General features: G+C 38.0%; 1 protein-coding gene across 2 annotated transcripts in view; it reads right to left on the bottom strand.

Annotated features, from left to right (window-relative positions):
• Positions 1-27,860, bottom strand: part of FGD6 (FYVE, RhoGEF and PH domain containing 6) — a 71,845-nt gene that overhangs the window by 38,042 nt on the left and 5,943 nt on the right. For both annotated transcript variants that reach the window (XM_054988221.1, XM_054988222.1), the window contains exon 2: positions 12,721-15,067. In XM_054988221.1, coding sequence (XP_054844196.1) covers positions 12,721-15,067 — 2,347 coding nt within the window. The remainder of the gene's footprint in view (positions 1-12,720; positions 15,068-27,860) is intronic.

Below are 27,860 nucleotides of genomic sequence, written 5' to 3'. Positions count from 1 at the left end.
AACAACAACAACATCATCATTAATGCCAGTCAATTTTCTTACAAATCAGAAAATTCTGTAAGTTTCTTCATAACACTCAGCCATCATAAAGTGCCAAAATCAGTCTTCATGATGAAGCAAGACAGAGATATTTTCCTTAATGCTGTTTTATTTGCTGAGACACAGCAATTTCTTGATTCCAAATGCTCATTTTTATGAGGTCATCAAAAAGCAACTTGATACTGTAAAGTTAAGAATTAAGATAAATTCTTCAAAACATGATAGAGACATGTAGATAGGTCATATCCAGAAAACAGCAAATGGAGCTTTGCTTATGGGATTGAACCTCCTCTTCCCTTGCAGTCCGCTGTGCCCTTGACCTGCTGCTCCTGGGTTCAGGGGACCCCAAGAAGTCTGTGAGCGTATACATGAGAAGTTGCACACCACTTCCACTGGCAGAAGCATTTTGCCCATGGAACATTACCACTGGATACAGCTCCTTCCCTGTTTCATACTATTATTATTATATACAAGTCAGTCAACCAAAGCCTACAAACATAAGAATCTCTGACAGCTGCTATAGAAGAGGCTTTGCTTATGGGACATGGTATGCTATCAGTTTGTATGAGACAAACCTATCTTGCCATGACGACCAAGCAGGCATACTGACCTTGTAAACAGGCTTCCTCCAGACACTCACTATCCTATAATGAACGTTATAGAACACAAGCAAACACACACAATGCGTAGGAATGAATTTACCAAATATTTTGGAGACAGATTACACATTATCTTACAAAGTAATTTATCTTCACATTGAACATGCTGTAACTAATTGTCAGTGTATATTTACATGGGGTACAGAACAGAATAGTGAAAACTAGCTGGACCACACTGATAGTATCAGCAAAAACTGCTTTGCTAGTTCTGTACAATCTAAGACTAGTCTGAGCCGTGACAACAGAAAAAGGTTACTCCAGGGCCCTTTTCAATCTAATAAACCATTATGCATCTCCAGACTCCCACAATATCAGGTTTATAGAATGATTCTGATAAATGGAAGAAACACCCTGGCTACAATCCGCAGAGGTAAAGTACCTGTCAAATCTTATGTCCTTTTGAATCAGTATAAAACTTCATGTGCTAGTGCAGACACTCATCTGTCTTGGAACAGGACCAATCTCAGCAAGAGACCAGGCTGGACCCATCTTGCAAGGATAACAAAAGGAAACTCAAGAAGATATTTGCCAAGGGCACCCCAGCCCTAAAAAAGGGACACACAACATACAGGAGTTGGCTGGTGGCCAATAGGGACAACGGTCTCATTGAATCTATGCCTGACATCTGTATACTGGATGCAGAAATCATAAATATGAAGTTGTCTTTTCTAGAGTACTGTTTTTGACTGCTGTTTTTGTGTCCTAGTTTTTATTTGTAGCTTGAGGGGCAATATTGCTTACTTGGTAGGCAGTAGTTGAACAGTGGTTTAGAACCACTTCTCTAGGGCATTTTGATCAGTTTCCCATTATCATGGTCCCAGAAGATAAATAACTGGGTAACTTTCTAAAGAGAGGAGTTTGCAACAGAAATCGGAGTGATCTGTCCAGCATGAGGAAACACTCAGACACCACTCCAGGAATGGACTGAACAACATGCTTTTATCCCACAGCCTAGCTTTAAAATATCTCATAGCTTTACCTCTCCACAGCACTATCATGCAGGTGGCACATCTGTGGCTCATGTAGAAGCTGCTGATAGTTGAACAGGGTTGACATCAAGGCACCTGTCAATGTCCATCACCCAGCAAGGGACCCACCATTAACCAGAGATGCTTGACCCATCTGCTCCCACCATAAATGGGAGACTCCTCCAAAGGCCCCCGTAGATGTCCCAAGAGTCCCTCCAGCAGTCCCCCATTTTCTGTTGGAAGTTGTGCCTGGAAACAGTGGAGTGTGGCACTGCACTTTGCTATTCCACATTTGCTCCTCTCTGACCAGGCAAGGGGAGATCACTAAAGGCCTCTGTCATAGGCCCTGTGAGAAAAATCTCCCATTTGCTTCTGAGCATGGTTGCTGCTGGAGGAAGGAGCACAACACAGCTCTCGTGCTCTTTTAAGCCCCATCAATGCTGGCAACTGGGAAAGAGGGGGGAGCACGTTGGAGAGGGCGCTGGAGGGCATCTTGCACAGGACTCCCACAAAACTCGAAGCCAGTCTTGCTACTGAACCCATCCAACAACTTTAACATTCTCAGTATAAAATCTGAGGCTAAAATGTTTGGCTGTATGCCAGTTTTTAATGAGAAACCCTTTCCTTAATCCCAATTATACACATGCTGTCTCTTTCCTCACATCAATATATCCCAATTATAGATATGCTCAAACATGTTACAAAAATTCTTGAGATAGGCTACGGAAATCCTGTTTGCATTCAAAACTCTGGACTCCCATGTTTTTTATATCAAGGATTGCTACACTAAGCATTTTTGGAAGATAAACTTCTGCATTAGCAATCATGTGAAACAAGTCACCAATAAGTCACCACATTAATTCTGTGAGGAAGAATACCGTCAGATCATGTGAGCCAGCTGTTGCTCAGATACACAATGACATTTCTAGTTTGCTACAGGAATCTGAAGGTCTCTAATAACACATTGGCTTAACAACAGAACAACAACAGTACTGTTCTATGTCCTTCTTTAATATTAGCTTATAGCAGGTAATAAAAATGAAAAATGCCTATTGCATTGCATATGGTTTTTATTCTGTAATCTGTCTTTGAGTGATAGCAAGGAAAGCAGACTATTAAGGTAAGTAAGTAGTTTATTAATAAATAAACTAATACACACATATAACTAGACTTCATTGTTCCCCAAGCATGACCTATTCAGTTTTCTTTTGAAGAGTTGACCAGTTAGCACTCATTTTCCACTGATGGTTCTGTTATTTTTCTCCTGCTAAATCCAAAGATTTCTTCTAAGGACAGTACTAGGCTTGGGGGTGGGTTGCACAAGAACAGAGACTCTGTTCTTGGAGCTGTAAGTGCATGGTCCCCTCTTCTTCATGGATTCACATAACCTTTATGGACAAGAAAGTAGAATGTAACTCTTTCATATTCACTTAAACTCTGTCCACTGCTTAAAAAAGCATTTAATAGTTGCACAATTCCCTTCAGCAGGAAATTAACCCAAGAGACTATCTCAGAAGACTCTGTGACGCTCTTCTATTTCCTGTGGAAAAACAGATGGGAGAGGAAGTAAAGCTTGGCTCTCATCTTTCTTTATGATAACTGCATCACCAGGGCTTAAATGAATGTGAAAGTTGCATTCTGCTGTCCCCCCATGCCATCCTCACAGTAAATGGAAAACCACTTAAGAGACCTCTGAGGCACTGTGGTGACCTGTCCTGCAATCTCCCATTTCTGGTGGGAGCAGATGGACCAATCCTTATCCAGTTGGTAGCATGCCCTCTCTTGGGCTTAAGGAGCTGATCTTGATGCTAGCCCCAATTTCTTCCCTCATTCGTCAGTGGTACATAGATACAGGTAACAATAGCCATTTTCTGTGCTTCACAATAATGAATCAAAGGGACGCCCTAACATAACCCTCTCCCTTCATGTCTGAGTGTACTAATCTACACAGGCTTGATGGTACGCAATACTTCGGACCACTAAGTACTCATATGATTATTAGATTTTCATATTATTATGATAAAGTAGTATTGGCATGCATTAGAAAGCAGTTATTGCAGCTTAATTTCAGAAGTACAAATCTGTGTATTAGAAGGTTGTGGTCTCTTTCCTATTATGGATTAAAGCCCCAGGTAGCCCTCCCTGCATATTTAAATTCTTTAACTATCCCTAGATATTGTAATATTTTTTTTGGCTGCTCAATTAAATGCTATACTGTCGCCTGAATTAAAAGGTCATTTTGCAGAACTTCCTTTTTCAGAACGTTCATGCTTTTGTAACATGTGGAAGATAGATATTGGCTCATTTAATCCCTGAATGCCCTTTATTTAGTGAAGATGATGAATACCTCCATTGTTAGAGTAGAATAGATCTATGCTTAGTGATCAAAGTTTCTCTATTCTTCATGATACTGATCCATATACTACTATGTCTTTTGCTTCTTTTTTGCTAGTAATCTAGCATAAAATTAAAACTAAAAATCTTCTACAATTAGAGTGGGCCATATAGGTTTTGTTGTTATTGTTTGTTGTTGGTTTTAATTTTTTTTTTATTTCAGTTAATAAACAACCACATTGGGCATAAGCTACAATCATATAATCATCTAAGTCATACCTTTACACAATTGATCCACTACTACAGTCATCAATAATCATCTAAATCATACATTAAAACTGAAACATGTCATCTAAATTATTTAAGGAAAAAGCCCACAATTAATATACTACTATCATTTAAATCATATTGTCATCAATTAAATAAAATATCTATATAGAATTTGCTTATATATATTAATTTTTCACTTCTATGTAAATAGCTTTCTATCTGTCTTCACATCTAATAGTAATTATTATTAATTATTCTTAATTTTCAACTAGATAATTAAAAAAAACTTTCTATTTTTTTCTTGAAATTCTGAAATTGGGTTTTTGTATATATGTTAGTTTTGCATTCATTTGTATATATGTTAGTATTGCATTCATATACCTTATTCTTCCATGCCATCAGATCTGGACATTTTCTGTCTTCCATTTTGCTGCAAACACTACTTTTGCCACCATCACCATATACTTAAATGCATTTATACTTACATGCACTATGCATTTTTGTAATATTACTTGGTAAAATATTTAGTAACGTATTTTTGGGAATCATCACAAACTTAAAATTTTAATATCTTTTGCATTTCTTCATGTACTTCTATCCAATTTTCTTTACAATGGGCATCAAAGCACCGGCAGGCCTTGTAGGGACGTGTACTCAGATATTTTGGGCTATATTTTTTTTCTGGTCCAAAAATATACTCTCTAAATACCTTATTGGTATTTTGGGGTAAATTCTGATCAAGGAAAAAAGTATTCAGGATTCCAGAATACTGAATATTGATTCCCCCCAAGTCCCAGAAATAGTACAGGAATATTTGGAGGCACCATTTTAAGGCTCTCAGTACTGGGTTTCTCCCATTTCTCAGGGTCCCCTGGCAATGGGAGGGAGTAGGAGAGGAAGGCAGCTGCCCCAGGCAACAGAATCAGATTTTAAAAGGGAGCACTTGAACTGTCTCCCCCCACCCCTGCACAAAAACAGTGCTGGCAGGGAATTTATTCCCCCCCCCCTTCCATTTTTTGCTGCTCCGCATGGAACATTCTATGCATGTACAAAAAAGGATTAAAGCAGCTTGAATCCCTTTTCAGAAATGGATTTTTGGAGTGTGCTGCTGCTGCTCTGCTTTAGATTTCTACTGCCCGCCTAGGTAAACCTTCTTGTGTGCTGGAATTTGTTTCAAAATATTATTTCAAGTTTTTTCTGGGGTTTTTGTTTTGCTAGGGGGAGTCAAACCCCCCTTCCCTTTCTGGTTCTTTATAAAATGGTTTTCCTTGGTTTGGTTTTATGACTTTATGGATTTTCAGGGTGTTTCTGTTGTTTAAATATATAATTATTGCAGCAGATTCAGAAGAAAATTCTGGTGATGTTTTCATACCCATTATTCTGTTGCTTCTGTTATGCGTGTTCAGTTTGCAATGGAGACTTCCAGCCAGTGGTTGCTCTTGTGTGTTTGGCTATTGACTTTTTAATTTTTTTTTCCTGCCAGGACACAATAGAGACAAGCAGAATGGCTGGGAACATCTTGTACTGGGGGCATGCAGCACTGGGCCACCTTGGTACACTTCACTTGATTTGGAGGGAAGGCATTAGTAAGCAGCTAGTACTAGGTCCTTTGAAAATTTGGTGTCATTTGGTTGAAAAACAGCTGCCACTGCTCTCCCCCCAAATAATGGAACCTAAATAACTCCAGAATCCCAGAAAAACACTGAACCCAAATCCTGAAAGGATATCGGGGGATCTCTTCCCCCCAAAAAAGGTGTTTTTAAGGTATACATTCCCAAGGCTTTGTCAAGGAAGGTCAAAATAGCCCAGGAAAAGGCCTTGCCCCCTCTCCCTGCCCTTTACTGTCCAAAACCAAGGCTTGAAGTCAGGCAGTACTGTTGCGGGTCACTGAAAGCACTTGTTTCTTAAACTACAGATGCTGTTTTTGGTTGTTGTTTTTTAAACTTCCCCTGCTTTTTTTTAATTTCAGAGTTTTCTGAAAACCTGGGGCATTTTTCAGGCTTGTTGAAAGACCTCTATTCATGGCTCCAGTCTCTGGCTTTAAGTATCCACAGATTTAGCCATGTTGAGAATTGGATATATTGATAAGGACGTAGTTGCCAGTAAAAAGTTCCTGAAATTATGCTACAGAGAATTTAACATGCAGATCTATTTACTTAGCACTTTTTAAACCCATCCTTCCTTCTCCATTTTATCTTCACAACCATCCTGTGAGGTAGAGTGAGCGTGACTGGCCCACGGTCACCCAGCAAGTTTCATGGCAGAGTGGTGATTTGATCCAGGATGTCCAAAATACTAGCCTAACACTATAATACGCTAATTCTGAAAAATGTTCTGACTTTTTGCAGACTGCAGAGCAATCCTACAGAACACTTACATAGAAATGACTAACTGAATTCTGCAGGACTTACTTCCAAGTAGGTGTCTACAGGATGCCAGCCTAAGTGTCCCATAAAACTGTAGATTGCTGTGTTGTGTTTTTGCTTCATGTACTTAAGTGTGATCTGCCCTTAGATAATCCTGCCCAGACACAGGAGTGGTTATCTCAGCAGCCCACCATACCTTCAGAGGTGAGGTGGGCGGCCATGAAGGTCAAGGCTTTCTCAGAGGTCACTCCCCAGATGTGGAATGTCCATCACTTCCCCCTGCCTTGTTAACATCCTTGGATGGCTTTGGGTATGGTAGTTTCCCCCTCCTGTTGCTGTTTTCCAGTAGTACTATGGTTTCAATTGTTTGTTTTTTAAAGAGATGACTGCGGTTTTTAGTTGTCACAGTTCATTTGGTTAGTTTCTTATTCTAGATTTTGTTTATTGATTATAGGTTAGTTTTATAATTTAATTGCATATGACACAAACTGCTGTGAGTACATGCCTGTGCAGAGGTAGCATACAAGTATTTTAAATAAACTAACAACCAGTTAGGTCCACTGGACAGTCTATTTAAAACTAACATTGGTAAGTATTAGCTCTTTAACCATCATTGTATAAATAAATGTTATGGCGGCACCTCCCAACCAGAATGCCAGAGACCTACATCCCACGCAAGTTTTCTTTACAATTGCCATGTACTTCTTGCAATGGTACAGTCCTCTTCCTAAACATTTTAACAGTCTTGTAATCTTCAGCAGAACTTGGCACATTCATATGCAGTCATGCTGAATCCACTCTCATGTTACCACACGTCACAGCAGGGAAAATGGTAATGTAATAAAGGTAACAAGTCTGAACAGAACAGAGATTTTGCCCGTTTCAGGTAGCTTGTTATATAGCTTTGTGATTTTCTATAAGCTTCTGATAATGTACCCTGTCTTGGCACATACCTTTCCTAGCACCCACACTTTCACTTAATATAGCCTCAATTCAATCCCCTCCCAAACTACTGAATTGCATTATAAAGAAGTGCAATATCTAAACCTTGACTGAGAGTTAGAGTAGTTTGAGTTCCCTAAAAGTCTCCAGCCACACCACTCCTCATGGAACAAAACTACAACTTGGATAGTTTGTTTTCTGACTACAGGTGAAATATTACATGATCCTATACGCTGACAATCAATATGGTGTAGCAGTTAGAGGATTAAACTAGGATCCAGGCGACCCAGAATTAAATCCCCACTTTACCATGGAAGCTTGCTGGCTGACTTTGGGCCAGTCACCAACACTCACAGCCTAAATTACCTCACAGAGTTGTTGTGAGGATAAAATGGGAGAGAGAGAGAGAATTATGTAAACCATTTTGGGTCCCCACTGGCAAGAAAGGCAGAGTATAAATGAAGTTAACAAAACACAAATACAACAGGAGGGAGAAGTCTGGTCAGAACAGTCTTCCCAGGTACTTGCTTTCCAGTACAGGGATTTTTTTTAAAGCCACAAAAAAGGAACCATTCAAATAGAACAGTCTATAAACAGTTTTACCATATGATGACTTGCTTGTCTAGAAAGCTTCCTACTTGCACTAGTTAGTCATAGCTACGGTTCACTAATTCCTTTTGTGTTTATTATATAAGAATACAACTGTATTCTTACAGTTCACTTCTTACCACTACCTTTTCTTTCCATGTTTTATAATATCCTTTTCCAGAAGCAGATTATACAAGCTACTTAAAAAAATACTAGTCCTCCTGAGCTTGGAATCTCACTGTGGTGGGAGGAGGGAGAGATTCTCATACTGATTTCAAAAAGAGTCCCGTAGCACCTTTAAGACTAACCAACTTTATTGTAGCATAAGCTTTCGAGAATCACAGATCTCTTCGTCAGATGCATGGAGGGCAAGAAGAAATTGGTCAGATATATAGGTGGAGAGGGGAGGGAGGAGTTGATGCAAACAGTAGCTTTTGATATGGAGATCAGTTTGCTTCTGTTAAGGAAGTCAGTTACTTCTGATAATGGGATAACCATTCATAGTCTCTATTCAATCCCAGCCTGACGGAGTCAAATTTACATATGAATTCCAATTCAGCAGCTTCCCATTGGATTTTGTTTTTGAAAGGTTTCTGTTGAACTACAGTGACCTTTAAGTCCTTGAGGGAATGTCCTGGTAGATTGAAGTGTTCTCCCACTGGTTTCTCGAAAGCTTATGCTACAATAAAGTTGGTTAGTCTTAAAGGTGCTACTGGACTCTTTTTGATTTTGCTACTACAGACTAACACGGCTAACTCCTCTGCATCTATTCTCATACTGAGGTATTTCCTGAGGTAGTAAGTGCCGAGAATAATATACAGGAAAAGGCTGCATGCAGGAAAAGGCTGTTATCCAGTCATACCAATAGGCCTTTCATTCTGATTTTATGTTTCTTTCCAATCCTCTTAAGTTATACTTCTATGTAATTATATACCTTTGGCACTGCTGTTACAGGAAAACAGGGAGGGGGGGGGGCGTGAAACTGTTCCAGTCCTCCTTCCAGTACTCTTTTGATGTGATCTCATATATTGCACTAAAAGCATCCCCATATTCTGGTCTTATTATTCTATAAAACCCGTCTGCTTTGATAGCAATTGGTCATTACATGGAAACATTAAGTTACTTACTACATGGAATATGACAAAAAAACTGGACAAAAACTTGAGAAAGGCAGGTAAGAAGGAAGAACGGCTGTCTTTTCTTGTAATATAAAACTAAAGGTGCAAACCAATTAAATATTTAAATTAATCATTTGGTTTTTAATTGATTGATTAAATTAAAATATGTTTGCATACTACTACCGTCTCACTGTTGGTGTCCTTGGGGATGTTGTTTCATTTAACATGCATGATAATAAATTATCCAAAATGCCATTGCTTTTTAGAAAAATGGTCCATCACTGATATTTTCTTTTACAATAGTTTGGGAATCTGGATGAATCAAAGGACTATTTTTTAAATTATTGCTAGAATGGATTATGCTACCAAGTCACTCAATTAAATCTTGCAGTACTGTATATAAAAGTCAAGTGGATTTTCAAAAAGAATGCTTTATTAAAAGCAGAATTACACTGTCAATTGAAATCAATGGCTTAGAAGAATCTAACATCTGTCTAATTGTAATTACTAAGAAGGGTTAAGAGGATAGTTTTTATTGAGTCTTATGAATCCACACGTGCGAATAACACTTAAAGAGTTTTTTTGGTTCATTACTCTCACCAATAAAAGTGCTCGAAGCGGCTAACCTAAATGTGTGTAAACTGCTGTCAAGTCACAGCCCTCATGGGGTTTTCAAGTCAAGAGATGAACAGAGATGGCTTGTCATTGCCTTCCCCTGCACAGCAACCCTGGGCATCGTTGGTGGTCTCCCATCCCAGTACTAACTAGGGCCAGCCCTGCTTAGTTTCAAATATCTGATGATACTGGGCTAGCCTGGGCCATCTAGGTCAGGGCTTGCTAATATCTATCTTAAAACATAATTAATCAACCAATATAAGCATTACTTAGAATACTGTTTCAGAAAAAAACTGCACCAGTTTAAATAACCTTAGGAGAAAACAGCATCTAAACTCTAACAGGATGACATGAGCGTCTTAGCCAAATGTTGGGAGAAAGTAACATCAAGTCACAGCCGACTTACAGCAACCCCATGAAATTTCACCTCAGAGTTTTAAAGTCAAGAGTCATTCAGAGGTGTTTGCCATTGCCTGCCTCTGCACAGCAACCCCAGTCTTTAGTGGTCTCTCATCCAAATACTAACCAGGGTCAACTACTTAACTTTTGAGGTCTGACAAGATCAGGCTAGCCTAGGCCACCTAGTCAGGTCCTTAGTCAGACAGGCACCCCCCAAGCCACACCCACTCACCAATCTTGTACCTAAAATTTAACAGGCTTAATGTCATATGAACCACTGTATGGTACATATTCCACAATTAAGAGTTTCACAGAAAGGCATAATCTCTAGCCTTCAATCAGTTTCTCTGAAACAGGCACTTACAAAAGAAGGGCCTTTGGTATAGATCTTAATTGGTGAGCTGGTTTTATGAGAACAGCCTGTCCTATACCTGTTGCTATACTTTAAAAAAATGCCTTAGTTGGTGGCTAAGTCATGCCTCAGCCCTTCCTCTTGAAAAATGTAGACTTAGGTTAACTAAATCCTGAAGAGGAAAAACTGACTTATGTTTGAAGGTGCTAAAAAGACAAATGGCTCGGCCAGGCACACCACTGCTGCCCAACAAAACTAAACAAAAAGAAGGAAAGCGGAGAAGGACTGGAGTTAAACAACATTCTTTTCTCTCTGGGGAGTTGTGCATGAATCAACAATTCCTAAGTCATTTAAAGAACAAAGCTTGTTAGTCTCTGGGCTGTACTTGGTACAAATTAATTTAAAAGGGTATGGGTCGAGATAGTTAGAAAACACAAAATGCCAGTGGTACCTACATTCTTCAAACATCTGGGAACTCAGTGTATGGCAAGGATGTATCACCCACATTTACAAGTGGCTTGGGAAAACACCAACCAGAGCATGTATGCTAGGTTGCCACATACAGCCATCCAAGTTTGAGGGCCACTTTCATCAGCCTTTCTTCTCTAATGATCTAAAAGGACTGACTATGAATGACTTGGTAGAATTAAGTATTGGACTGTGTTCTACAGCAAACACAAGACTGGGTCAAAGCCAGTATTTGGTCATAAAGACAATATTTAAAGCAACAGACAACAAAAAAGCTAGCTCTTATACAACATGTCAAATGTTTTTCTGGCAGAGAACTTCTGTATATAAAACACCACTCTAAACAATGTCACAAACAGAAACATGTATGTTCTATGTGTTACTGTTCTCTTCATGTTTGTTCATGTACAAAACTTTAACGACTTTTAAAAAAAAACAGAAATATGAAGAAAGATCAACGTTAAGTGTCTACACTGAACATGTCTGGAGATTCCAAAATAACATGCTTTGCTATATTCCATGCCAATCACATATGGATACAACCATGTGGGAAATCAATGCTAACATAATTTAAGGAATATTGTACTTTAACACATGAAAACTTGGACATAGACAATAACAGCCTGAAACACAACTCAATTTATACAAGCACTGTTACCCACCCCCCAAAAAAACCTATGAACATACTAAAATTCAAATCATTGTATGTTGTCACATCACATACACTTTGGATCAAAGAATTGTCCTTTGGGTTTCTTAACTGAATAGGTGTTACAACATTATTATGAAGTCTATAAAGAGAAATTAAAAGGTATAATGTTTTCACCACAACCATGGCCAGCAACAGAGCACATACTTTATAAGGAAGTCTAGGCTTCAATCACTGGCACATCTACTAGGGTACTGGGAAAGACCATTTTCTGCCTAAAACCCAAGATCTGTGGCTGGTCACAGTGCTCAGCTAAATGGACCCACTGGTCTGACTTGGTATAATATAGCACTGCATGTTCACTGGACATCAGACCTTCACTGTTCCTGTACAATGATAGAATCTCAAGTCACTCAGTGCTGGGAGTCACAATAGTCATCCATCACTGAATTCTATTTTGCTCCATTCAGCTGGTTATAGTTTCTTCTTGCTTCCATAATAACTACACACAGCTATTACATGTGAACAAAACAATTATCTGCAAAATAATTAGCATATACTGGTAGTTCAAAAATTTGAACCTTTAACAAAAAAAAATATCCATATGAAATGACACTAATCCAGCAGCAAGCCGTCTGAGTTCTACCTGCTACATTTTCTAGTCAGGAACTAGATGCGTCAACATATTACAAAGAAAATATAATGATATTAAAACAAGACCATATTTGCAAATAGTATTTTTGGTGTTAATTGCTAAGGCTATGTGACCCAGCCAATGCAATAAAGCTTATGATGATAGTAGGTTAGAACTGTAAGGCATTTCCAGAACAAAGAGATTATACAATCATGTCATCCAAATACTATTTGTAGAAAATGAATTGTTCTCTAGAACACATGTTCTACAATCATTATACAAAGTTCTACGTGTACTTTGTGCGTTCCCAATATATTACCTGTCAAGCTTTGAATAGCTCCTTGTAGTTTCATATACTTGCTCCACCTCATATATATTAGAGTCATGGTCTTCATAACTGCTGGAATTCTGCCACTCAAAACATACATTTTTTTCAGTGGATGCAAAAGGCAAGTTTTCATAGTCTGGAATTTCCTCATAATGGCTTACGTTTTCATATTCTGGTGTAAAGTCAAGGGAAAAAGAATGCAAATGTCCTTGTAACATGGAGGGTTGTTCATCTAAAGACAATATCTGACCAGCTGGTATTTCATACTGACTTCTTGATCTTTGCTTTTTGTTTTGTGAGGATGGACTGCATTTTTCTATAGAATGTGCCTTTGAGGGTTTAGTTTTTTTCCCACCAGTTGCACAAGTTACATTCCAGTTTTTGCCATGTCCTTCCCTGCTAGAAAAAGCAACAGCAGTATTATCTGCAGATTGGCAGCCTTTGGCCAAAAACCTCTGAAAGTCACTTTTTAGCATACAAACAGACAGCTTCATGTTTAGGAATTTCTTTAATGAATTTTTCTTTTGAGTTTCTCTTTGTGGCTTGTTTATTTTGTCCATATCTACGGAAGACAAAGATTTGGCTCGAGGTTTTGTCACCACACTTGGAAGTTCATAGCTTTTGGAACTCTTTGTGTTTTTTAAGGCTTCCGGGTTGCCTAAAAATGGAAGGATGGGATGAGGTAATTTCCAGACAGGTTTCTCCAAAGATGGTTTGGGAATATCACAGGATAGCAAAGTACTTTGTTCTTTGGCAGATAAATGTCTTGATCGCGGTCCGTCCAGGGGGGTCTTGGAGTGTGCCTCTTCATTAAGATAAGCCCTTTTCTCTACAAATTCATCTGAGGCAGCCTTTTTTAACAGCCCAGCTGCAGGAAGGCTGTGCCTTTGAGGTTTTTTAGGAATGATTTTTGGTGAACTCTCACCTTTTAAATGTGCATCTTTATCTTCTTTCCTTTGTGCAGAATCACGGCTGTTAAAGGCAGGTAAAGGTTGATTGCATGATAGTTTTAATTGCTTAGGCAAACTCATAGAAAGATTACTACACCTTATAAAGCTAGTCTTGTTATCGTTAGCAGTAAATATACCAGTATCTTCTACTATATTTTTGGCAGAATGTACAGCATTACAATGTTCAACATTCTCTACCATAATTGAGGTTTCATGTAGGACCTGAGGCAAAAGGTTTTGTGGGATCAGTTCTTTGGAACCAGAAGATTCCTTTGCTGGGAACATTATCTCTGTAGCAGTAGTAGTAATATCAGACCTATCAGCTATAGGCATAATTTCTTGATTGTTATAGGAAACACTTTGAACGAGAACATTAATTTTTGCTGTTTTTCTAAATCCATCCTCAGAAAGCCCAGCAGAATCGCACTTAGAAGCATCACCTGGGATATCTACACCATCTTGTCGAACAAGACATGGAACACGTAGCTTTCTTGGCTTGGGAACTGGGAGAGCTTTAGCTGATGGAAGAACATCTGTCCCAAAGGAAGGGAGAGATTCATCACCTCCTTTTGTGTAGGTATCTGGGCACGAACCACCAGTATCCACTTTTTCTGGAGGAGTTTGAACAAATGAGCAAAAGCAACTGTTGGTTCTTTCAGTGAAAGGAAAAGAAGTTTCTGACACTTCAGATGCAACCTCACTTATATTTGTATGGGCATTTGAACTGACTGTAATTGCTTCCAAACTGGGTGAAGACTGGACAAGGTCTGCCAATTCTATTTTAATGCCATTGTTTTCAAGTTTATTCAAGGGTTTCTGCTTCAAATGGCCATTATTGGGCGAAACGTTATGCGTTAGTACACCTTTGAGTTTTTCTTCTGTAAAATTAGCCTTTAAGATTACCCTGGTTTTATTTATATTTTTTTCATTATGGTTATCAAGTAATGTTCTAGGTTTTAGAGATGATGCTGGTTTTTCACCTATATCAATATTCTCTAGGTTTTCCAACTGTTCAAGAATGGTAGGATTTTTACATGTATTGTCCCCAAATTTATGTATGCATTCAAAATTGCATGAACATACTGATATAATATAAGCAGTATTATCACTTGGGGCTCCATTTTTGTAATTCAAATGAACTAGATATTCAGAAGCGTCTGCTTCTAAACTCTTAGAATTTTTTGTTAAAGATGGTGGTGCTGTTTTAACATCAGGAAAAGACGAACACTTGAGAACTTTTGGCTTTGGTGCTACTGCTGGTTTTGTTTTCTTTGTAGGTTGTAAGATGTCTGCAAGAACAACGTCTGGCTTAGGTGCGACAGGAGGTGGCACTAGTTTGTGTCCTACCACAAATTTTGGTTTCGGGGCCACTGGTGGCTTCTTAATTTCTAAAAGTGAAGGGAAAGAGAACAAAAAGGGGAGGGGAAGAGAAAAATTAGTTTAGTCATTATGGTTCTAATTAATTTACTCTATATAACAGAAGTACAAGATAAAACAGAAGTCCAGTGACATGTTAAATATTCATAAAATTTATTCCAGCACAAGCTTTTGTAAGTCAGAGCTCACTTCATCAGATTAACTCCTTAGCAGGTTTTTTAAGTTTCAGTTGACAAAAAAAAAAAAAAAGATGGGTGGATGTTGGGAGCTGTTACAAAGAGAGACCAATCATATAAATCAATACATAGAGAGTGCATGGATACGGTTCCCAATAGTAGAAGACAGCCAGAGTAAGATAAACATAAAATCTAATCAAGGAAGGTACAGTGTGAAGATAAGATAGGCAGAACTAATTAACAACTGTAAAGAGTGGGTCAGACTGAGATATTAACAGCTAGAGTGAGGGAGGGGACCAAAGTCAGGGAGACGTTGTCCCTGAATCTCTTGATTGTTTTCATGTAACAGTCTAACATGGTTATCACTCTAGGATAAGAATATCTACGTAAGCTTCTCTGAATTCCATGTAGAAAGGGAAAGATAAAAGCATAATAAGAGCATAACTTAAGTGACAAACAAAATTTAAATTAACTATATTCTTGAAGCATCATAAATTTCATTTAAGGAGATAATACAATTCCAGAAAAAGTGGCAATAGAAACGCAAAATGTTAAAATTAGAAATGAACAACCAAAATCAAAGATTCAACATGACTTGATAATTGTTTAAAGTTGACCCACATTTACATGGCCCAGAACCAAAAATAATTTCTATTTCACATGCAGCCAGAATTATCTGAGCAACACCAAAGAACTGTCTATTAAGAAATATTCCCCAGTAAGGGGTTAAGCTATTCAGTATTTTGAGCACCCAGAGTTCTGCTGCTTATACTTAACCACTCAGTCACGAGCCAGAACATTCACATCTTCTACACCAACTCAAGAATTCATTTATTTTTATTTAAATATTTATGTCTACTTTTTTCCTGAGCATCAACAATACAAAAACAGCTGATAAAACCTTAAAACAGACATAAATACATAACCAATCTAAAAATATTCTTCCTTTGCTCATGATCAGCCTGCCATAAAAGCTCTGCTTCTTCTGGGAGGCTGTTCAGAGACATGGAGCAGCCACTAAAAAGGCTTAGACAAGAGAGGCATAGCACACTCTGCTAGGAAGAACAAAACTGCTGCATGAGAAATACGCAGGGGAGGCAGTCCTTCCAAGTACGTGGGCCCCAAGTCACACATAAAGATGAGCACCAGCATGTCAAATTGGACCTGGAAACTAATCAACAGCCAGTGAAGAGACCTTAGAATAGGAGTGACATGTACCTGCCAACTAGCCTGAGATAACCAACAGGCTGTCACAATTTGCACCAGCTGTAGTTTTTGGATTGTCTTCAAGAGCAGCCCCATGTAGAGCATGCTACAGTAATCTATCCTAAAGGTTACTTAAGCATGAACCAACGAGGCCAGATCAGATGCCTACAAGTAAGGAGCCAGCTTACTGACTAGACATAGCTGAAAAAAAGCATGGACACCTGGGTCTCCAACAGAATTCCTTGCAAGAGCAAGACTACCAACTATTTAATAACTGACCACCTCCTTTCCCTTGGCATGTTTTGAAAAGCATCTATAAACATTGAAGGTCTATGAGGTATGGAAATCAAATAAAAATGTAAACACACAATTGTTCTGCCCCTCGCTCTGTACATGACACAGCTGATTAACTTAGAACTTAGAGTTCTAAAATTTTCCCATTACTTTAGAATATTAGCCTGTTACATGTGGCAATGGTGGCCATCAAGACAGAGCTCTCGTGTGAGAGCAGCCAAGATGGACTTGGAAAAAAACAGGCCCCTCTCCCTCAACGTCGAGGGAGTTTCTCTCTTCTGTTTTCCCATCCCCTTGTTTTTTTTTTTTTTATTAAATTTTATTGCAACATATAACTTACAATCATAAACATCATTTCAAGTCAGATCAGAAGTTTAGTTTACAATACATTATTAACCTTGTGTTCTTGAGAATTAACAATAATATCTCTTTATGTTGACTCAAATATACAGTTAGTTTAGTAGAACGAGAGGTAACCATTGTTTGTTATAACTTGGAAAATTTTTGAGTTGGGCTGCAAATTGTGTTCTTCTATATATTCCAAGAAAGGGAGCCATTTATCAATAAAACCGGTATTTTCTGTAAAACGCTCTGCATTTTGTATATCGTTGCTTATTTTTTCTAAAATAAAGTGATTCCAAACTTTGGAGAACCAAGTCTCAATTGTTGGTAGTCTCTTTGATTTCCAGACTGTTGCAATAGTACTTTTAGCTGCAATAAAGAGTGATGCAATGAGTTCCTTTCTGATTTTAGGGATGTGCAAATTTCCCCATAGGTCTAGAAAAATCATTTTCGGGTCAAAAGGAAGTTCATAATTAGTAATGTCTTTAATTTTCATTAATATCTCCTCCCAAAATTGTCTAATTTTTTTACATTCCCACCAACAGTGGGCAAAGGTTCCCTTTTCCCCGCAATTTTTCCAACATTTAGGGGACGATTTATTAGATATTAATGCTAACTTTTGGGGGGTTAGGTACCATCTATGTATCACTTTGAATGTTTGAAGTTTTGTTACAATAACTTTTGAGGTAAATATGCCAGATGACCATACCTCATTCCAAGCCTCTGAGGATTTCTCAATCGAGCAGTCCTTGCTCCAGCTATTTTGGCAACTTAATTGTTTGTTCTCCGTTGCGTTTAATAGTATTTTGTATAGACGAGCTATCATCCCTTTTTTTTGTTGTGAAGAGGAGTTTAAAATTTGTTCAAATTCTGTCAGAGGTTCTTTCATGATGTTCCTTAGTTTTATTTTCTCTGTCATGTGCAAAAGTTGTAGATAGCTAAACCATTGTAGTTTACTTTTTAGTTTTCTCTCTATATCTACCTTCTCTAATAGTCCTGACTGTGTGGTGATGTCAATTAGTCTGGTTACTTTTGCCTGTCGCAGTGTTAGAATGAGGGACCGGTCCCACCCCGGTGAGAACCATTCTTGATTTATAAATGATGAAAATCTGGATAGTTTTGGGACTAATTTGCTCTTAATTTGGTCCCACGTCTTTAAAATAGACGATATCACAAGACCGTTTTTAATATTTTTTGGTCTATTAATTGGTTTATTCCAAATTATGTCTGTGATGTCATAATGCCTTAAAGAGGGTTGCGTAATCTTAATCCAATCCGGCAGAGTTGAATTAGATGTTATTTGCAAGAGGTTGGCCAGTCTTGCTGCTGATTGGTATAGTGATAAATCTGGATAGTTGAAACCTCCATTTATTGATTTCCTCCTCATAGTATTAAACGCAATTCTCGGATGTTTGTTTTGCCATAGGAATTTATTGATCAGTATTTGCCATTGTACTATTAGCGATCTGTGTATGGTAAGAGGGATCGCTCTAAACATATAGAGAAATTTTGGTAGTATAAAAGCCTTTATTAAATGAAATCTGTCATACCACGTGAGTTTTAATTTATTCCAGTTAGTAATGTCTGTTTTAATTTGATTTGTTAATTTAAGATGATTCAATTTTACCAGTTCATTTAGGTTAGGAGAGATATTAACACCTAAATAAGTTATGTGTGATGGAGACCACTGATAATTATATAATTTATTTATTTGTTGGATCATTTTGCTATGGATATTAATGGCAAGGTAATAAGATTTTGTTTGGTTAATTGTTAATCCTGATATTGCTCCAAAATTTGTAAGTAGGGTTGAGAGATAGGGCAGCGAATTTAATGGGTCAGTTATGTATAACAACATATCGTCTGCGAACAAGCTAATTTTGAATTCTGTGGAATTAACCTTTATTCCCTTTACTTGATCATTTTCTCTGAGGGCAGCCGCGAAGGGTTCAAGGGCAAGAGCAAATAATAGGGGAGATAGGGGACATCCTTGTCTTGTGCCTCTTTTAATATATATGTTTTCTGAGTACAAAGCATTTACTTTAATATTTGCTATTGGTTGATGATAAATTGCACTAATTATATTTAAAAATTTTTCTCCAAATTCCATGTATGACAGTGTTTTTAAGAGGTATGGTAGTTCTACCGAATCGAAAGCTTTTTCGACATCTAATGATAACAAAATAGCTTCCATGCTGTTGTGTGTACAATGATCTATAAGGTTTAGTGATTTATAAATGTTATCTGTAATGTCTCTTTTTGGTATGAATCCTGATTGATCTGTATGTATGTAGTTAGATATAAATGTGTTTAAACGGTTCACTATGATAGAAGTGAAAATTTTATAATCGTGGTTGAGCAACGATATAGGACGGTAGGATGCTGATTTCAAAGGGTCTTTTCCCTGTTTGTGAATCACAATAATGTCAGCTCTCTCCCAGGTAGGAGGCATTTTACCTATATCTAGAATTGAGTTGGCCAAATTAGTCAGGTGTATTGCTAATAGATTCATATATTTTTTATAAAATTCTGCCGGATAGCCATCCGGTCCTGTTGCTTTATTATTTTTAGCATTTTTTATTGCATTTATTGTTTCTTGTATAGTGATGGGTTTGTCAAGCAGCGTTCTGTGTACTTCCTCTAATTTCTTGAGACTTTTTAGTGATTTTAGAAAATAGGCTATTTTCTTTGGGTCAGGATTATTTGAAGAATATAGTTGTGTGTAGTAGTCTTTGAAGACCTTGAGGATTGATTCTGATTTATATTGTATTACATTTTTGCTGTTATAAATTCTGTTAATATTATTTTGTGACCTTCTTTGTTTTACTTTGTATGCTAAAATGCGAAGAGTTTTGGGAGAGTTGGACCAGTGTGTCTGCTTAGCAGCCAGCAGTTGTTTATATATTGTATGACTTTCCAAGGTTTCTAAGATTTTCCTTTGCGTTAGGAGCTCACTATATGTTTTTTTACTACCTGTTGACTTGTGTTTGATTTCTAGAGCCTTAATATTATTTATTAACTCTTGCTTTTGTTTCAATTTTTCTCGATTGATTTTTGCTGTAAGAGCTATTATGTGACCTCTGGTCACTGTTTTTATTGTGTCCCAAAGTATGTGCGCCCCAATTTCATTAGATAGGTTTTCTGCAATAGCTGTTTCTATTATTTTCCCAATTTCCTTAGTTGCGTATTGATTAAATAATAAGTGTTTTGGTAGGCACCATTGATTGCTTTTCTGTGTCTTGTCATCTAGGTTGAGTGTCATTGTTACCCATGCATGGTCTGAGATTGTATTATTTCCAATTTCTATTTCCTCTACCTTGTCTATAATAGTATTGGAGCTTAATATGTAATCTATTCTTGTATATGTGTTATGTCTTTGTGAAAAATATGTAAAATCTTTCTCTCCTTCATGATAGTGTCTCCAAGTGTCTATTAAATGATGTTTCTTTAAAATAGCTGCTAATTTTGTTGTTTTGTGTATATTTTTTGTGTTTTGGTTATTGAAGTTCGATTTGTCTAATTGCTGATTTATTATGTAGTTTAAGTCACACCCGATTATTAAGTCTCCTTCCTGAAATGTAGTTAATTTCTGCAATGCTTCCTCTATAAAGTCTAATTGGTGTATATTGGGAGCATATAACGAGGCTAGTGTAAGTTTGTGTTCCCCTATTTTCCCTTTAACAAAGATGTATCTACCTTTTTTGTCTTTAAGAGTTTTTGTTTGTTGAAATTGTATATGTTTTGCAATTAGGATGGCTACTCCTCTTGATTTGGAATTACCAGGTGCATGGTATTGTGCTTGTAGCCACCTAGCTTTCAATGAATCAGTATTATTATACCGCAGGTGGGTCTCTTGTAGGAAAATTATTTGTGCTTTAGTATGAGCTAAATTCGAGATCACTCTCCTTCTTTTAACAGGATTTCCCAACCCTCTAACATTGAAAGATAAAGTTTTGATTTTAGAACACATTTCTATCCTAGATTGTAGTAATTACTCGAGTTCTACTCTTGTTTTACTATATTGTTGTTGACTCACTCTATGTTTTCCGACTTGGCTTATATTTTATAGTCTGAAGTATAAACTACTACTGCAAGTTGAATTTTCCCAATTATAAGCAGGCATACATTATAATACCGGTTTTTTTGATTAATCCTTCTCAAAATGAAAAAAAAAGGGGAAGTTATTTAAAAAGGTGTTGCTATTATCACAATATTTTCCCTAATATGCTGTTTCAAAGATATTCTGTTTAAACCACTCTCTTCAAATCAATGTATATATATTATTAATACAATTCTTCTTTATTCTCCTTGTATCATAAACTTTTCAAATTATTTAGAGTTCAGTCCAATGAAACTATTTATATCTCTTCAGCTCTTAGTACTGTTTCAATTCCTCTCTGTGTAAGTACTTCGTAGTGTTGTTCTTTCTCCCTTTTATGACCTTTCCTTCTCTTGGTTTCCTATCTTCGTTGCAAACTTTGAACTGCTTGTATTTGTCTTTTTTTCCCTCCCCCTCCCTATAACCCCCCTAACCCCCCTCCCTTTCCTATACCCCCTCTCTCCCCTTCTATACTAATGAACTGTATCGATGAACTATAGAATATAAATTTTTATTACTTTTTTTTTTAAATTATTGTTATTATTTTTTTTTATTTATTGTTATTTTTTGTTTATTGATTTTTGTAATATTTATATATAAATATTCTTTTTTTTAAATTATTTTTATTTATTTTTTTTAACAAATATTGTTTTTTGTTATAAAGATTGCTAACTATATAAATCTATATGACTGATATATGCAACTAATTAACTATTCCAACACCCTCCCTTTTCCCCCCCTTTTCTTCCCTCCCACCCTCACTCCCACCCTCACTCCCTCCCTATGACCACCTTGTACCGTGATGAACTAAACGTATCACTTCGTTAATTATATTATCAATGTACTATATTCCTATAAAAATTTATTCAAGTTTAGCTCTCTCAAACTGATGAGTTAACTTCACTCACCGGTTGTGGAGATCAACCTCCCTCCTTATCCACTTATGAGAGCTAAACAAATCTATATGAGCTATGTTAAGAGCCCCCCCCCCTCCCCCAAAAACCTCTGAGTTTGTTCTTCTATCTACAGTTACACTACTTCTTATTTAATCCGGCTATCATACTAACAATCATTTTACCAATACTTTGAGAGACAATGATAGGATAATTCAAGTGTCTCTGATGGGGATCTTGCTCCCTTTCTGAGGGGATAGTAGTTCAGAAGATTTCCTTTTTTGGTTTTGCTTGTTCGTCTCCATCGGCGTTTCCAGCCCGACTGCGTTTAGTAACTCCAGTCCCGTGTCGATATCTGTTGCTGTATACCTTTTGCCTTGATGAAAGACCATAAGTTTGCATTGATCCAGCCATTTATATCTTCTGTTCGCTCTTTGCAAAGTCTCAGAAATTGGCTTGAGTTCTCTTCTTTTGGCAAGTACTTCCTTTGGTAGATCAGCAAAAATATATACCAATTTGCCTTCACATTTGAATGATCCTCGTGTTCTGGCTTCTTCCATTATCTTTCTTCTTGTTCTTTGATCTGGTATCTCGATAATTATATCTCTCGGGCGGTCTTTATTTTTATTTTGGTGATAGGGTCCCACACGATAGGCTTTTGTGATGTAGGGATAGACTCCTTCCTCAAGCTTTAATTGCTTAGCTAGCCAGTTGGCAATAAAGCTTGTGAGATCAGTGTTATACGTATGCAGTTCATCTATCCCCCTTATCTTAACCTGATTTTGTCTGGCATTTAGTTCGAGTTTCATTAGTCTGTCTTGTTGTTCTGTAATTATTCTTTGCATGTCTGTGACGTCCTGTTGAGCTTTCACACTCACTTCCATAGCTTTATCAGCTTTATGATTAACTGTTTGTAAGTCGTGTTTTATGTCCGCGAGTTGTGTTGTGATCGGATTAATGAGTTTGGCCATTTGGTCTATAATGTCCTGCTTTAATTGTGCTAGCTGGGGGTCCAAATATTTTTCTGGTTGATTTACCTCAGTCGCGCCGTTTTTTACAATGAGTTCCGCCATTTTAGTTTCCTCCGTCTTGCCGCGTTCCTTCCCCTTCGGCTCTCCCGGGGTCGCGAAGAATGCTTGTAAGTTTTTCACCGCCTTCGTGTTGTTTTTCTTTTTCTTGATGGGGTTTGTAAGCATTATTTTCTTTTACTTTTTTCTTCTTGTAGTGTTTATTGACAGGGTTTGGGATCGGGAGGGTCGGAGCGCTCTTAACATGCGTCCATTCCTCTCCGCTGCGACGCCACGCCCCCCCCCCCATCCCCTTGTTGATCAAACAATCTCTTCTTGAAATCTCTGGGAAGATACAGTCGAGCCCCTCTCAGTCCAAGTTTCTTGTGTCAGGTGTAAGTACTTGGTAAAGCTTGGGAGCAACTGACTTCCCCTTTACCGCCTGTTTTCAGCTAACAGAGAAACTTTTAAAACTCAATGTGGAGGTTTATCAAGCCCAAACCTCTTAATAAAATGTATTTTTCCACAGTGCCTATAACAGGTGATAAATTATCAACTGAAGAGAAAGTCACCCAGGGAAGTAAGTTGCAGGGAGGAAAACCTTAAGGAGCAGGAGGGGGTGTCTGCTTTCCCCACCCCCTTATTTCTACATGACTTTTAAATGTATCAGACTGTTGCCATGATGGCTAGTTTGACGCCAAACACATCTTAGTTGCTAAGATCTAAAATCTTACTATCCTCTTCTTCAGAAGATATTCTTTCCAGTTTCAACCACAGGGCATCATGACGAACAAACCTGAAGGAGTCTCTTATTTTAATAACCTCAAACCTTCTAGCATTGGGTAGGGTGGTTTTCTTAATGTATGGACCAAACAAGTTCAGACATGGCAATATTTCATCCATCTGTTGGAAGAGTATTTGCCTTCCAGACTACTCTCTCTCTCTCAGTCAAAGTACTGACATAAATCACAGTGTCTACAGCAGCCTAGTCAAGAATCCAAACTGAACACACTACAATGCACACTCAGAGCTTCCTTCCCAATTATCTGTAAGATTCAGCTTCTGTACAGCTCCAGGCTGGGCAAGGCAAAGGCAGAGAGGGAGTAAAATGACGTCTATAGAGCTTGCAGGAGCAGGACTGCAACTGTTCAGAACAGCAAGAAAGCCTGAAATAGAACTTTTATACTCAAAGAGTTTTCTTGGCTGATACCACCAGTCTCCCTGCTTTCTCTATTCTAGCCACAACTGGTGGTACACCGGTATGCCAGTTCAGAAAATATTCTGGATTCAAATGTTGTTAATAACTGTCTTGATATACATCTCTTATAGGAAAGAAACCCATTTTCTGGTTGTTGGGCTTTTTTGCACACTGCACTCTTTACAGATATAACATAAAGAACCCGTGTTGCTTTTATGCATGTCTGTATTACATCAAACTTCAATGGTCACCACATATTTCAGCAATATGTATAAACACTCCTACTGCATTTGAATCAAACCATTATATTTTTAACAACAAGATGGAAAGTCTGCAGTAGCCCTTCTACAAATATTAATATCTAAATCAATTCAACAAACCCACTAGCTGGTCTCTATATTTCAAAGAAAAATTGGCTTCTCCCAGCCAACCCTATTTTGCAGAAGCCTGCATAATTGTAATAACCTTCACTGTTCTATCAATACAAGGTGAGCTCCAAACCAATATACATTCACTCAGTTTTCCACTGAGGGAAACCCTCAACTGCATGTTTAGAATGCAGTTGTGGGTAACTCGCCATCATTATCTTGGTTCTTCAGCAACGATTAAGAACAGTAATCATCAAAGATCTCACAGCACATCATGTCACTTTTTGGGGGAAATTCCTTTAGGTTTTTTTTAAGTAGTCTCAGACAATTCCATTTAATTCAGGTATAAACTTGCCTTTTGCTTTGTTTATATTAAGAGGTGCACTTCCCGCACACAGCTTTATTTAGCATGAATCACACTCGGCCTGGGTTTAATATGCCCAACCCATCTTCCTATCACAGCACTTCAGATGCCTTTTCACAGTCAGAGTACATTGTCAAATTCTGTTTCAGTTACTCCTCAGACACAAATGTGCCCATGGGTTTTTGCAAAGTGAAAGCACCTTTTCATAAACAAAGAGAACCCCCATGAATGCCTGCCTCAGTAGCCTTCGTCAATCTCTGGACTTAAATCACCATACTTCTTATTCATTGCATTGCAATAAGAAACAGGCGTTGCCCTCATTCTTTAGCTCTAACTTGCTATCTCCTTCAGACTCCCACTTAAAATGTGCAACTCTCCCCATTCCTCTTAACAGTGCAACTCTTTGAATAGTTCTCCAGGAATTGATTTAAGTCTACAGAACATGCATACTATGCAAAAAATACATACAATTATTCGAACTTCCCACAGATTTATGCTAAAATTTCTGCAAACGTTCTTCTTCCATGTTGCACACCAGGGTTGTGCAGTGGATGTGATTTTTTCCAGGTGCACAAGCATTCAATGTAAAATACAAGAGGAAATGTCTCATAACATCCTGGAAGATTATGACAGTCATTCTTGGGTGGGGGTGGGGAGATAGTTACCAAGTGCTGCTTCAGAAAAGAGCCCAATTGCACCTGAAATTCAAAAGTAAAACATTAATTGAAAAGGTTAACTAATTTAACTTCATGTGGAAAGAAAAAAACAGGAACATTAAGAATAACTTTGACGTGGATACAAAACAGATGAACAACTTCCTTAGCCCAGATGGTATAGGTGTAGAGGAGGAAACAGGTTATTTTAAAGAACCAGAAGGCCACCACTTGGGAGCAAGACTCACTGAACTTAGTGGAAGTTACTTCCAAGCAAACAAACACAGAATCAACCTGTTACAGCTTTATAGAACTTTGTCTTAGAATATTTGTAAACAGCATCTAATTCACAGCAACAACTGACGTTTCACTAACCTCTGCATACCATGTATCAATCACTAAACATGCAAGTAAACTTTCCAATATGATACGTTTACACATGTTGTTTCTGGCATGTAAGAACATAAGAAGAGCCTGCTGGATCAGACCAGTGGTCTACTTCTAGCCTGAATGCTTTGTAAATGGTCTTGAGCAGGTCTTTGAAGAGGTGGCCTTTTCTAAATTAAATGGGCAGATCTTTCAGTGTTTCTTTGTCATGTCTGTAGTAGCTTCCCTGTAGACCAAAAATCACTGAAGTTGGCATGCTAGATTGCAGTTAAGCTGACCCAAGTGCCAAATTGCTTAACTTCCTACATCAGCAATAAGAAAGGCAAGGACAGCAGCTATACTGCCATAGGATTACAAAACAAGGCATTAAGATGTTATACTGGTTCTGCAGCAACATTGACAATATGGGAAGTAGCATGTGGTATCATGCCTCCTCCAATGCTAAAGATCCCTAGCATGGTTGAAGAACAGGGTTACATTAACCTGAATCTTACTCATTTGTTTTATAATCTTCCAGGCTGAGAACACAAGTTTGTCTAGTGCCAGCAATTCAGTTACAACCGAGACAGTACAGTCATTTAGAATGCTCTCTAAGCAAACATACACCATGGATTCCCTAATACTACACTAACAATAAAATACTTTGTTTCAATGATGCCAAAAAAAATGCAGATTCAAGAGGAAAAAAAAAAGACTGCCCTAGAATTGGAAGAAGTGGCCTTTCTACCAAGTAGTGATTGAGTCCCACCACTCCCCCTCCAATTACTAGGTGACACTTCTCAGTTTGGCATCTACTGACTTTATACCTAGTGAACCACCCAAAATCAATCTAAGGTTCTCCAAGAACTACTATGATTTTCAGTACTTCTGCTCTCTGCCCCACAAGAGACTTGTGCGCTGCAGTTAGTACTGGGTAGAACTGAAAAACTACAGAACATTTTATTTTCAAAGGAGAACAAGTACACCTTCCAATCCTTGTAACCTCGGGTATAACACCTAAGATGCTTCTGGACCAAGCATGGTGGTAGAGAGTGCCCTAAAGTCACAGCTCCCCCCCCCGGTGGGGTTTTCATGACAAGAAGTGGGCCATTTTCACATGTCCGCTAAACTCACAGAATGAGGGCATCTTCATGACGTGATTTCTAATGTCATCACGCCACAAAAACAGAATTGTGGTGTGATGACATCAGAAATCATGCCACGAAGATGCCCTCATTCTGTGAGTTTAGCGCTATGTCGAGACGTGTGAAAATGGCTATGGCTTGCCAATACCTGCTTCTGCAACCGTGGCCTTCATTGGGCGGCGGGATGGAGTCTCCCATCCAATTACTAACCACGGCTGACCATGCTTAGCTTCTGAGATCAGGCTTACCTGGGCTATCCACGTCAGGGCACACCAAGCATACTCTATCTGATTTAAGTCTGTGAAGCTCCTACAACTTTCCATATAGGGTTCTCTCATCATGCCCTGCAACATCCTTTTTTCTCCTTCTCCTTTTTTTTTCAAAAGCTTGCTTACCTTTTTATTTGTTAGGTGACTCTAATAAAGATATTTAAAAATGAGAAAAACTCAAGATAGCTGAAAATATTTTTTTTACTAAAACAAGAATTCAAGGTGACTTACAACATGATATTTAAAAGGGGAGGCTGTGGCTCAGTAGCAGAACACCTGCTTGGCATGCAGAAGATTTCAGGTTCAATCCCTGGCATCCCCAGTTAAAAGGATCAGAGAGGAGGTGATGTGAAACACCTCCGCCTGAGACCCTGGAGAGCCACTGCCAGTCCAAGTAGACACTAGACTATACAGACCCTGATGG

The sequence above is a fragment of the Eublepharis macularius genome, chromosome 9 (genome assembly GCF_028583425.1).
Source record: "Eublepharis macularius isolate TG4126 chromosome 9, MPM_Emac_v1.0, whole genome shotgun sequence".
In the NCBI taxonomy this organism is placed as follows: Eukaryota; Metazoa; Chordata; class Lepidosauria; order Squamata; family Eublepharidae; genus Eublepharis; species Eublepharis macularius.
Note: the sequence above shows the minus strand (reverse complement) of the source record. Positions and strands in the feature narration are given on the sequence as shown.